The sequence below is a fragment of the Limulus polyphemus genome, unplaced genomic scaffold (genome assembly GCF_000517525.1).
Source record: "Limulus polyphemus unplaced genomic scaffold, Limulus_polyphemus-2.1.2 Scaffold479, whole genome shotgun sequence".
NCBI classification, from domain to species: domain Eukaryota; kingdom Metazoa; phylum Arthropoda; class Merostomata; order Xiphosura; family Limulidae; genus Limulus; species Limulus polyphemus.
The window spans coordinates 417,198-430,057 of NW_013666089.1; the positions used below are offsets into that span (position 1 = coordinate 417,198).

The window sequence follows — 12,860 nt, forward strand, 5'->3', positions numbered from 1 at the left end:
CCTTTTGAACTGTTCATCCGAAGTCAATTTCCTAATCTGAGACCCAACTAAAAATACCTTTCTTTAAGTTTCTCTTCTCAAAGAGCTAGGAATTACTCACATAGATACTTGAAACAGTCGCCATCTTTGTCTAAGGCCTTTACAAACTGCTTCATCAAGCTCAGTTTTATGTGAAGTGGAGGTAATAGGACTTTTTTTTTGTGTCAACCAAACTTTCACGTTCAATGTTTTTCGATCCTGGTATCAGGCCGACTCTGGGTGGCCATTGCTTCTTTATCCAGTGCTGATTCTGTGCTCTGCTGTCCCATTTACATGAAAACATGGAAACCTTGTATAACCAGATTGTTGACCCAACAACATACAAAGAACTTTTAAGTCTCCAACCATGTTCTTTGTATTTGACCTTGGTATTAATTCAGCATTATTGTTGCAATAAACCAATGAACCTTCTTGCGAGAAGCATGGTATAAAGTCTTTCTAACGATCTCTGTACCAGTAAAATGAAGTCCCTGGAGAAAGTAAGTTCTTAGCCCGAAGTCTGGACCCCAAAATATCTGAAGAATCCTTTGGAAGGCCCAAATATCTCACCAAATCATTAAGTTCACCTTATGTGGAAAGTTGTGGTTCACCAGACGTTTCAGGTTTAAAGCAATCCCTATCATCATTTCTATTGACATCAGATGAAACTGTATCAAGAGTCTCTGGTAAAGCAGGTACATCAGGTCCATGAGCAACAGATCTTATAGCAGGTTGAAGGTTCGGATAAGAAATTTCCTTTTTATTTCCAGCGTTGTAGCCTTGCACGTTACATGGGCAAAAATATCAGTCATCTCCGTGGTTTTTAGGCTCACACCAGACCATTGGAATTCCAAAAGGCAAAGACTTTTTCATACTACTAGTTTATTGTCTTGACTCTTCGACACAAATGGTGCAAACTTTGTGCGGAGCCCATGATTTGTCTTGGTCCCCAAATTTTATTCCAAAATACGCGTAATATGCTTTTTTTTGACGAATTCTGTAATGTTTTGCTTTTGTTTCTTTACAAGAAATTTACCACATGTCTGGCCGATTTGATATGCTCTGGTATTGAGTAAAAGCCCTTACAGCAGCAGTGTATAATATATTACGTACACAGTAGAGATACTTTGATATTATTATTACTGGGATCCTATATAAGGTCCTCAAATAAAGATTTGTTTAAATTTATGATCAATCTTATTATTATGAAATCACGTAAGTTTTTATCTATTTTAAATCGTTTACAAAAAAATTTTCTTGACTATATAAATTGAAACTGGAGGCAAAAGAAATTTTGAGACAGTACTATTCTCATGATCTAACAGTGCTACACTAACACAGTTTTGTTAAGAAACACAGTGTCGAAAGAACTAATTTGTAATGAAGCTGCAATATTATGAATTTATACTAATGATTAGTAATCTAAAAATAAGAATAACATCGTCTACAGTTCATATAAGTATTGCAGTAGTGTAGTACTCTCATTAATGGGCTCCTTTAAAGCACCTGGTGAAAATTATTCAGCGTCCAATCCATGCAACGATAATAAATTAGTTATTTCCTTCTTTAACATTTCTACAAATTTGAGCATTTGTAGGCATGAGTTACAAGCTATATTAACTAACGTAAAACAAATCAACTTGTTTGTATAAAGTAACCGTGATAGCTATGCACACTGACTGGTTCACTCTATATCTTAAAATCACCCTCTTTCACTATATTTCAACTGACTCCCTAACTAGCCTAACACCCCTTCCTGGAATGCTGTATTTATAATCAAGCTTCGAATGTGTTAGAATACCTTACATCACATCCGTAGAGTTTTTTAGATGTTTTAAACCTTTTCTTCAAGACTCTCTTCAGTCAACATCCAAAACACAACATAAAAAATATAGTCTACAATACTGCCATCTTCCTGGATTGCGAAATCCCATGAAAAATCCTAATGAAAAATAACTACCCTGAATTGTCCATTCACCAAGTATTTTTGACGATTTTCCCTTTCAAGGTCCGTAGTGTATGGATGGGATGGCATCTTGTCCCTTATAGTTACTGACCGTCCTGTCTCTAAGGAAGATCTTTCTGCATAGGTGGTCTGGTAAATCCACTGGTGGCTCCAACCTTGATTATTCTCTGGAAGCAGTCTCGACAGGAACGCTAGGCTCCTCTGTAAATTTGGTTTACATTGACATACTTCAAAAAATTATCCCAGTGGATAATCTTTGGCTTAAATTGCTTCTACTCCAAACATCTACTTAACACAGAAGTTTGTACCGTCTTTTAATGAGAACTGTTCAGCCATACCATACAACAATGATGGAACCCAATTTTATCAGCCCTTAAAGCATAGGTGCCTTTTTGCTTTATCACAAAGTGATTTCAATATTTCCTAAGTAAAGGCATGTACAACATCTATACTCTTGTTAGCCAGGAGCACTCTTCCAATCACCAATCTTCCATGACATGCTTGACCATTTGGTTCTACTAAACGACAGTCACTAGATAAAGAATTACTGCTATTAACTCCTAATATGAGTATCTCACTTCAAGGTGGTACAATGGCCGCTGTCTTTGTTCCCATTGGACTTTCAACCTCTGGTGTAGTAATTGTCATGTATTGCACAGAGATTTCATATAATGTTATGTTGACTTCGTGTCTATGTCTATGCATCAATTCAGTTCAAATATGCAATATTTTATCCACGCACCATGAGGTGTAGAGAAGGTTTCTACATTAAGAGTAACTTCTAGCTTTCCTTTTGCTGGTATCTTGTGTCCAACGACTGTTTGCATCGCTCCATCTTTTTTCTTCATCTCTAAAGGTAATTATCCATCTTTAAATAATCAGGACGAACAATTGTGGCTATAGAATTAGAGTCAACCAGCATACCGCAAACTCTTCCATCAGTTAGTTCATGGACTCGTGGAAGATTTTCCTCAGATAATGAACTTCTTAATTACAGTATTTTGGCACTTGTGTATAAAGTTAAGATTATAAATAATGTTTATTGTTAAACTGGTACACAATTAAAAATATTTTATTTAGGCTTATCTATGGCCTTCAAAAAGTTGACGACTCTACATGTTTCGACGTTACAACGTCATCCTCAGGTATTTATATACCAGTTTAACGTTGAATATTATTTATGATTTTAATGAACTTCTTTTCACATTCGTGGTAGATTAAATATTTCCAACTGAACTTCGTCCCATAAATCCATATAACTTCTGTTTTCTTATGTCTCATATTGTTCTTTTAATCTGGCTTAGCTTTGTCTTTTTTGACATGATAATAGCTGTTTATTCCTTGCAGTCTCGACTGTAATGGATAGGTTTTTCATAATTATAAAGTTACCTTTCCTGGAATTCTTTAGAAACTCCTTTTCCATACAGGCCCTTTTCCTGCAATTCCTGGCAACATATCCCGATTAAATTATACTTAAAAACATTTATATTGTGGTTTATTTCCTATGTTCTATTTAACTAATCATCTAATTAATTCTTTCATTTCTTCTAGGCTATTATATGGGGAGTTGATGTTTCAATATACTGTTCGATTTGACGATTCCCTAACTTTGAGATGGTATTTTTAGTTGTTTATATTCAACTTTAGCGGATTATAGTTTCACCACCAGCTGTAGAGTTCCTTTTAAAGACATACATCTACTTTTCTCCAGCTTGATCCTCACATTGTCGTCTATTATAACATCTATGTATCGGTCACGTGTCAAGGAATCTATCATTTCACAAAGAATGTCTGGGTAAGATAATTGGGCAAGCCCTTCCAAACTTCCACAAGTTCAGCTAAGGTCTCTTTTTTCCTCTGTATCATATTTGGAAACTTCACTTTCGATACTTCTTTCTTGTGTGATACTCCAAACCTATTGGGTAAGGTGGCTACCGATGCTTGGAAATTGTTATGGCTCTCAGCTAGAAGGATATTTAATGTTGTAAAAGCAGATTCTTTTAGATTGACAGCAAGATGGATAGCTCATTTTTCACTACTCCACCTGTTCACTCTGGAAGTTATTTTAGACTGAGCATGGTATAAATCCTATTGTACTTTCCTATCGTATTTCATTGGTTTCTTGATTGGCCAATCTTGAAATGGTCAACTAAGTTCTGGAAATGGATTTGATAGTGTTATTTAGTAACAGATAACACTTCAGTAGTGGCAATAGATGTAAGCCAAGTAAGTTTTGTTATTTCATATCTCGTAACAAATGATTATTTAGGTTGGAACTCTTGAGCAAATGCAGAAAGAATTGCGGCTGATTTAATATTTGCTTTTAATAATTCATTCTTTTGTTCTTTTCTATCTTGTTGATGTCTTTCTTTGCTTTACTTTTGACTTCGTTAACTTTATCATTACAGCCTTAGTGTACTACTTCAATTTTGTCATTACAACCTTATTGTTGTAACCTCTTTGTTCATCTTCAATAGTGTTCTCAATTTTGTCTTCAATGAGATATATTTTTGATCTAATTCTTTTTTAAATAGCATGTCTTGTAACTTCTCTCTTAAAATTCCTGTCACTTACTTATCATTCTTCTCTTAATTTTCTTTAAAATTCTTCATAGTTTATTCCTTTAATTTCCCATTTCTCTCTTCTTATTTATGTCTGCGGGCTTACAATGCTAGAATCCGGGTTTCGATACCCGTGGTGGGCAGAGCACAGATAGCCCGTTGTGTAGCTTTGTGCTTAATTACAAACAAACCCTTTTTATATTCTGTCTCCCTCTTCTAATTTTTGTCTCGTTCTTCCTTGTCTTCCTTTAAATTGTCTTCTAATTTAATATCCCTTTCTTCTTGGTCTTGTTTTAATATTTTTTTCATCTCTAATAATGCTTGGATCTCATTACTTGACCTCATGCTCAGTATCTTCAACAGTTCCAGTTTAATGCTAAAGTTCCATTTTACTTCTAGTTTAGTAAAGTTTGAAGACGGCTTGAATGGGTAATGAAAGAAACTTTATTACAAGTAACAAATGTACAATATTTCGACAAGCTTTGTCATCATCAGATACCTGATGGTTTATAGAAAACATACAGAGAGTAGTATGTACTTCGGATATGGGAGCCTTATGATAGAACCTTACACAATAGTAACAACACTGTAGGACTATTGTCAAGATGCGTGTTTGTCAGAGAGAGCATGCTTGGTCATGACAACATAGTGTGTAACAATGTGGTAAGACTCCAAAATCACTTTAAGTATCGGGTGTCTCAAAAACTGTACATGTGGCCCAAACAAAGTGCAAAATCTGATAATTACCAAATAATGAATGCATTTATTTAAGGACCAATGATGAAAGCTTATGTTCCTGTAATCCCTTTTCACGCCACATGCTCAACGTAGGCTCCTCGTTTACCAATAACAACTTGCATTCGGATTGCCATATTGTTCATCACTTCAGAGAAAGTTTGTAGGAGATGTTCCGAATTTCGCAGTGGATATTGTTCTTGAGCTCATTAGCAGTCCAAGGCTTGGGGTTGACATAAGTTCTGTCTCTTAGATAATTCCATAAAAATAAGTCTGGAAGTGACAAGTCATGTGAACATGGAGCTCATTCCATATCTCTGGAAGTGACAAGTCAGGTGAACATGGAGGTCATTCCATATCCCCAAGAAAGAGAAATCTGTATTTTTGCAAATACTTTAGATTGGATATCAATTGGATACAAATTGATATCCAATTAATTAAATTAAGGCATTGGATATCAATTGGATACAAATAGCACATATGTATAGTGATGGTTATAGGGTCTCATTGTTGGAGGATTGGCCAAGTTGGTATTATGAGGTTCTTTATAATGAGTATATTATTTTGAAACATCACATATCACTTTTAAATTGGTAAAAGAATTCAGCATAAACAGGCGCGCATATATATAACCACATTTTCTTCTGCTTAGCACTGGATAACTTTTTAATTTTTTAAAAATTTTTACTAGATTTTCCCACCCTGCTAGCACAATCCTTACACACAGTGTCACCCATAGGATGATACAAAAATTTCCCATTCATGCCAGAAGAGCCGAAAATGAATAATAAATATTCCCAGTGTCTGTCTATGACTTTGTGTCAGCTAGTGTTGTTTTATAAGTTTTATTTAAATAATTAAAGATCATAAACCTAGATCTGTAGTCTGTATAACAATATGAAATATGATTTTGTTTATTTCCCAAATTGAATTTTGTTGTTATTTTGCTTGTACGCTGTTCATGCACAGTTCGCTATTTTGAAAAGTGTTTTCCATTTTTCCTTAAATATTCCGGAGTAAAAGGTATACAGTTACGTAGTATTTTTTATTGGAATTTACTTGTATGATTATCTAGACAATAAATACATACATATATTTATTCAGTGCTTGCTTGTTTATTTTTATGAATAGAGCATTTTTAGCCAATACTGATTGTACATAACCTAAGGAGAAAAAAACATACTAGGCCTATTAGCAGTTCTAGCAAACAAAGCACATATAGTTTGCATAGTAGGTAAGAAACCTTTCAAATACAGCATTTTAGTCTTTATTATTATTTAGTCTTCAACAAGTTCTTGAATTATAAGGGAGTCTAGATCATTACTTTGTACTCCCATGTGCGAGGCTCTCGTGTATCAAAAAGTAGTTCATGATTTACAAAAAATAACAAGCGAAAACATGATTGCAGAACGCACTGCCTCATATGATCAATCAGTCTAACACCACATATTTTTTTCAGGTATTTCATCTCCAACACATCCACTCTTTTCCTTTCCTTTGCATACAGTGATATATATACACAGCGTGGTCACAAGTAAATAGACACCACCTTTTCAGAAAAAATGAAAATTTTCAGTCATATTCACATGAATTGATATATCTATAATTTAATTAATATCTAGTAGATCTTCCTTTCGCATCGTGAGAATCATCTCGTCAATTTTAGATTGTGGGATTTTCGCCCACTCTTGCTTCAAAACTTGGAGTAGATCGCTTTTCGAAGTTGGTTTTTTTGGTTGTTTCTTGACTTACCGGTCGATTATGGCTCAGAGGTTTCGATGGGGTTCATGTCAGGAGATTGGCTCGGCCAGGGCAACATCTGGATACCATTTTCTTCCTGCCACTTTTGGGTGTTTCCAGCAGTATGACACGGTACTCCATCTTCCTGGAACAATGTTGTGTTTTTGTCCACGAAACCCGAGGAATAAAGTGGCAAGAGTTCTTCCTCCAATATTTCGACGTATTTCGCAAAATTTATGTTGCCAACGCACTCCACTAAGCTCGATTTCCCATCAACCCAAACAGCTTCCCAAACCATCACGCTGAAACCACCATGCTTCACAGTTGAATGCAATCTGTTGAACCAAAACTCTTGGTGAGGCATTCTCCAGACCCATATCCTTCCACTGTCCGAAAATTGAGCGAATCTTGATTCGTCTGAGAACAATACGATCTTCCAAAAGTCCAGAGGATTGGTCATCATATCACTTGCCCACTTCTTTCGTCTGACTATGTTGGCAGGTCTTAATAAGGGCTTCCATCTAGCTGCTCTGCAACGATAACCCAATCTGTGGAGAATTCGTTGAACAGATTTCAGGCTTATCCCACCAACTTTGGCCACTTCTGCAGTCGTTAATCTGGGATCCATTTTGATGCTCCTCTTGACAGCCCTTTTTGTCCTCTTCGATGGACCAGGACGACCCAGACGTTGCTCAAATGTTTCCTTGCCGTGTTTCCTGAACTGCACGATGATTCTGTTGACAGTCGAAAGTGGGATTCCCAAATTCTGTTAAATGTGCCGCTGACGTATTCCACAATATGCTTGACCAACTATCCTTCCTCTAACAAAATCTGACAATTCGAGAGAATCTTGAGTTCTAGGCATGTTGTAGCACAAGATAATTAGTGTGCGGACCATTTTCATTTATATAGTGCTCTGTGAACACAAATTGGTTAGAATAAATCAGTTAAATGACGAAAAATTAGGTGTCTATTTACTTGTGACCACTCAGTGTATGTATGTATATATATATGTCTATAATATACATAACTTGAATTGTGTCTTTTTAGGAAATGAATCTCGACAAATGGTTAAAGATGGCAGTCTTGGCACCACAGCTTGCAATCCCACAGCTGATCCAAACAAATCAATTTCTGAGTTGTCACATGGACGTACCCGAGATGCTGAGTCAAATACTATGACAAAATATGTAACATGTCAAGACAAACGCCAAAGCATCCCTGATTCGGTCAAAACCCTACCAGCCAAATACCTCCAATTTGAATCTAGTGTCAAATTTATATACATTGGCATCTTAAATTTTTTTAAAGTTAATACTTTTGGCGACCATCTCAAGGAATGGATACTTACCAGTAAATTTGTTGCTGCACCTTCTCGACAAGGCCCCTATACGAATGTGGCAAAAACAAAAGACTATATTGCACATTGTGTGCCATTTTCGCTTCCAATGACTTTGCTTTTGTAGGTAAGTGTTTTACTGAATGGAGCAATGCTAAAAAGGCAGTTACAAAGCATACTCAGTCTCAGGTTCACTTCACAGCAGCTGTATGTGCATAATCGTAAACGTGTGTAAAAACAAACAATGGAATGTTGTACAGTGTCTATCAAAGGAATAACATGATAAAGTGGATTGTACCCACAAATACTTTCGTTCTATCATCAGTTGCATTATTTAGTTTGGGTAGCAAACTTCCCACTTTGTGGATATAAATACAATACTAGTGCTTTTCACGCAATCCTCAATTTTAAAGTAGAAACTGATGTGCATCTCCAACATCACTTGTAGAGTGCTCCCAGAAACGCCACAAACATTAGCCACCATACCCAAAACGACCTCATTGACTTGTGTGGTCAACAGATTTCCAACACTATCATCAAGCAGGTCAAAAACTCCAAGTATTACTCCATCCTTGTTGACGAGAAAGCTGATTTCAGCAAAACAGAGCAAGGTACCATTTTCTTACGATACTTGAATACTGGTGATTTCCAAGTATGCATGGACTTCATATGTTTCATTCCTACAAAGGACGCTATTAGTGCAACGTTCACAGATTTAATCATCACACATCTACAATAGCTGGGATTACATTTGCCTAATCTTGTTGGAGAGGGATATGATGGAGCAGCTAACAAGAGTAGGCATGCACGTGGGGTATAAACATGCATTCAACAGCAACATCTCAATGCCATGTATATACATTGTCGGAGGCACAACCTTAACTTGGCCATTGGACATTCCTACAGTTTAATACTCATTTGCAACATGTACGACATTGCCAGTAAAATTTTCAGCTTTATCACAGTTTTGCCAAAGTATCTCCAACTGTATATAGATCATGCAGTAGGCACCACCAACAAATGCCTGAAACCCTTCTGCCCAACTCAATGGATTCAACATTCTGACAGTGTAGCATCCATCGTCCTAAGCTCCTCACCCATCCTAGATACTCTTGATACCATCCAAGTTGGCTGTGACACATCTTTCCAAACAGATGCTGCCTCATACTTTGCATCAATAATAAAACTGTATTTTGTTATCTCCTCGTTCCTTGCAGAACAGATGCTTCAACACATGCATCTCTTATGTGACTCTCTTCAGTCAGAAGCATGTGATTTGGATAAATCATCTGAACGGTCTGTTCGACTTGAGGAAATTATCAAAGAGAACTGTAATAATGACACATTTCATCAACTTGGACTGCTGCATGTGATGTCACCAATGCCAATGATATTTCAATCTAAAAACCACAGAAAAATGGCCAGCAGAGCAAGTAATCTAACATTTCTGCTGATAATCTCCATACTATTGGAGACTTAACGCCTTCATTTGTTTCGTCAATCATCTGATCAGCAAACTTCAAACACGACTTTTTAAAGCTTTACACAGACTAAAGCCCTGTATCTGCTCCCTTCGTACATAAAACAGTTGCCTTCTTCAATGTGGTGTGACATTAACTCAGAATCTGTAGACTTTCTTCCCTCTCTAGAGTGTGCTGACACTGAACTGACAGCATGGTGTTCATTGATCAATTATGGTGATGTTTCAAGTGATGACCTTTCTAGTGCACGCAAGGACTCTTCTACATTCTATCCAAACATCTACAACATATTCAGGGTTCTTCTCTGTATACCATTGTTGACTTCGGCACCAGAACATACATTCAGCATTCATCTTCATCTTAAAACATACCTTTGGAGTATGATAGGTAATAATCGGCTAACTAGACTTGCTTTCATGAATGTTCACCAGGATGTAAAAATAAACATTGAATCAGTCTTTAGGACATTGCCTTCCTCTTGGAAAATAGTAAATCTATAAATGTAATTTCTTCTTTTAAATTTTTAAAAAATTTGTCTAATGTTTATATATGATTTGTACTACACATCATTGATTTTTTAATAGTATTTTGTTAATAAATCTGAACAAAAACATGTGTATCTTTTTTGGGAGTCTTCGGATATCACTACCTACACATATATCTTTCACTCCAATTGCTAGCCTGTTTATTCACATTAAAAAGCTAAGGATTGTTATAGGCCACTGCAATGGGATTGTAGAAAAACAATAAACATTATGTTATTGCTGTATTTTGGAGAGATTAAATAACTTTTAGTATAATTTTTACATTAAGTGAATAACTTTTACACTATTTGTCCATTGAAAGTTAAGATATTGTTGCGTCTCTGGTCGTTTGTTAATTTCCGGTATAAATTCTTCCCGAGAAACTTTAGCATACAAGTCCTTTCTTAATTAAAACTAGTTTATTATTTCTCGATACAACTTTATAATACACAGAATTTCCACAGTCATTTTAACTTCAACACACGCTTTAATTCACAACGATTCACGCATTTTACTTATGGTCACTACCGCTCACTTGACTCGATTATCTGTCTCTATATCTCCCTGTCTGCAATTCTTATCTCCGCTTTATTTGCCGGGCTTATATATACAAAAATAGAGAGCGTCTGGCAAACACTCGAGCCTTCATGATCCTTCTAGAAACTCATCACGTGACGCTAGTAACACGTCATGATATTCTAGAAGGATCATGTCTGTTCGTAGCAACTCTGGTCTTTCTACGCGCCCTCTATTCTTGTATGTAAGTGCGCCAGATAAAGCGAAATTAATTAATCAGAATAGAATTGCAGACAGACAGAGACGGACACTTGAGTCAAGTGCGGTAGTGGCCGTAAGTAAAGTGCGTGAATCGTTGTGAATTCTAGCGTGTGTTTCAATTAAAGTGACTGTGGAAATTAAGTGTATTGCAAAGTTGTGTTGAGAAAGAATGAACTAGTTTTATTTAAGAAAGGACTTGTATCTCTGAAGTTTCTCGGAAATAGTTTATACGGAAAATTAACAAACGAACACAGAGACGTAACAATACTAAACAATTTGGTTAAGAAATCTACTAATACATTCATTAAGTTTAGAAAGAAATTGCAGAAACATTCAGACAGTTAATGTTAAAATAAAAGCATACTGTTACGACAGCGGAAGTCACGTGACGCTGTGAGCATGCGTGGCGAATTTCTCGAATAATCGGGGAACTGCGCGAATGTTGGAGACGCCTCTTTGTTAGTATATAAGCCTGGCAGAGAAAAACCAGGGGATGATAAAGCGATCAGTAGTTACGGTGAGTTTCGGATAATTTACGATTCTGTTTCGAGCTAATGTGTGTTTTGCACTCGTAGAGAGCGAAGTTATCGAGATTGTGAATCGCTGTGATTTATAGCGCGTATTATAAAAGTTGTTAAGTTTAAAGTGACGAGAAATTGACTGACTGTGGAATTACTGTGAACTAAAAGTTTGTATCGAGAAAGAATGAACTGGTTTAATCAAGAAAGGATTTGTATCGCTGAAGTTCCTCGGAAAGAATTTCTACCGGAAATTAACAAATAAGCAGATACGTAGCAATACTACATTCCTGGGTTTCATAGCGCTTATTCACATTATAACAAAAGCAACTATTGCTAATGTTCCTGTTGTTTACAGAACATAAATAAGTCTACTAAGATCGTGATAAAGGTGAATGATTAAATATTTTTAATACTAGAACTCTACAAAGTTATTATACTTGGACTACACTGAACATCAAAATTCCATAAGATTTCATACATTTATATTTCGCACAAATCTAGTGTGGTACACCATGGTAGTATGTGTTTGCTACCCTTTTAGTTAATATTATAAATATTTTACATAAACACTTAATAATTTCTGTTTTTATTTCAGTTCATTTTAGACACAAAAAATGTACGTAAGTGCTTTTCGTGATTGATGTATTGTGTTTGAATTGCAGTGGACGATTGGTTTGTTTGATTTGTTTTGAATTTCGCGCAAAGCTGCAAGAGGGCTATCTGTGCTAGCCGTTCTTAATTTCGCAGTGAAAGACTTGAGGGAAAGCAGTTAGTCATCACCACCCACCGCCAACTCTTGGGCTACTCTTTTACCAACGAATAGTGGGATTGACCATCATATTATAACAGGGATTCTAACCCACAATCCTCAGGTTGTGAGTCAAGCGCTCTGGCCATGCCGGGCCCCAGTGGATGAAGGTCACGTTCTTAATAAGCGTTTCATGAGCAATCTGGCTTAGTTTTTCTATTAGTACTTAAAACCAGGTTCTCCTTTGTAGCTGCCTGAGTAACTGTAGTTTAACTCTGGGGGAGAGAGAACGTAGATGTTATCATAACTTTATTTTCATTTTACTGACCTGTACACCACCTTTTCCAACTATTTATTTTGAAGTATGTTTCATATTGTTACGTCTCCGTTCATTAGTTAATTTTCCGTAAATTCGTTCCGACGAAAATTTAGCGACACAAGTCCTTTCTT

General features: G+C 36.2%; 1 protein-coding gene across 1 annotated transcript in view; it reads left to right on the forward strand.

Annotated features, from left to right (window-relative positions):
• The window catches only part of LOC106458518 (zinc transporter ZIP14-like), a 49,305-nt gene extending 41,103 nt beyond the window's left edge, over positions 1 to 8,202 (forward strand). The window contains exon 6 of the mRNA XM_013918039.2: positions 8,071 to 8,202. Within this exon, the coding sequence (XP_013773493.1) occupies positions 8,071 to 8,202 (132 nt within the window). The remainder of the gene's footprint in view (positions 1 to 8,070) is intronic.
• Positions 8,203 to 12,860: the final 4,658 nt, after the last annotated feature.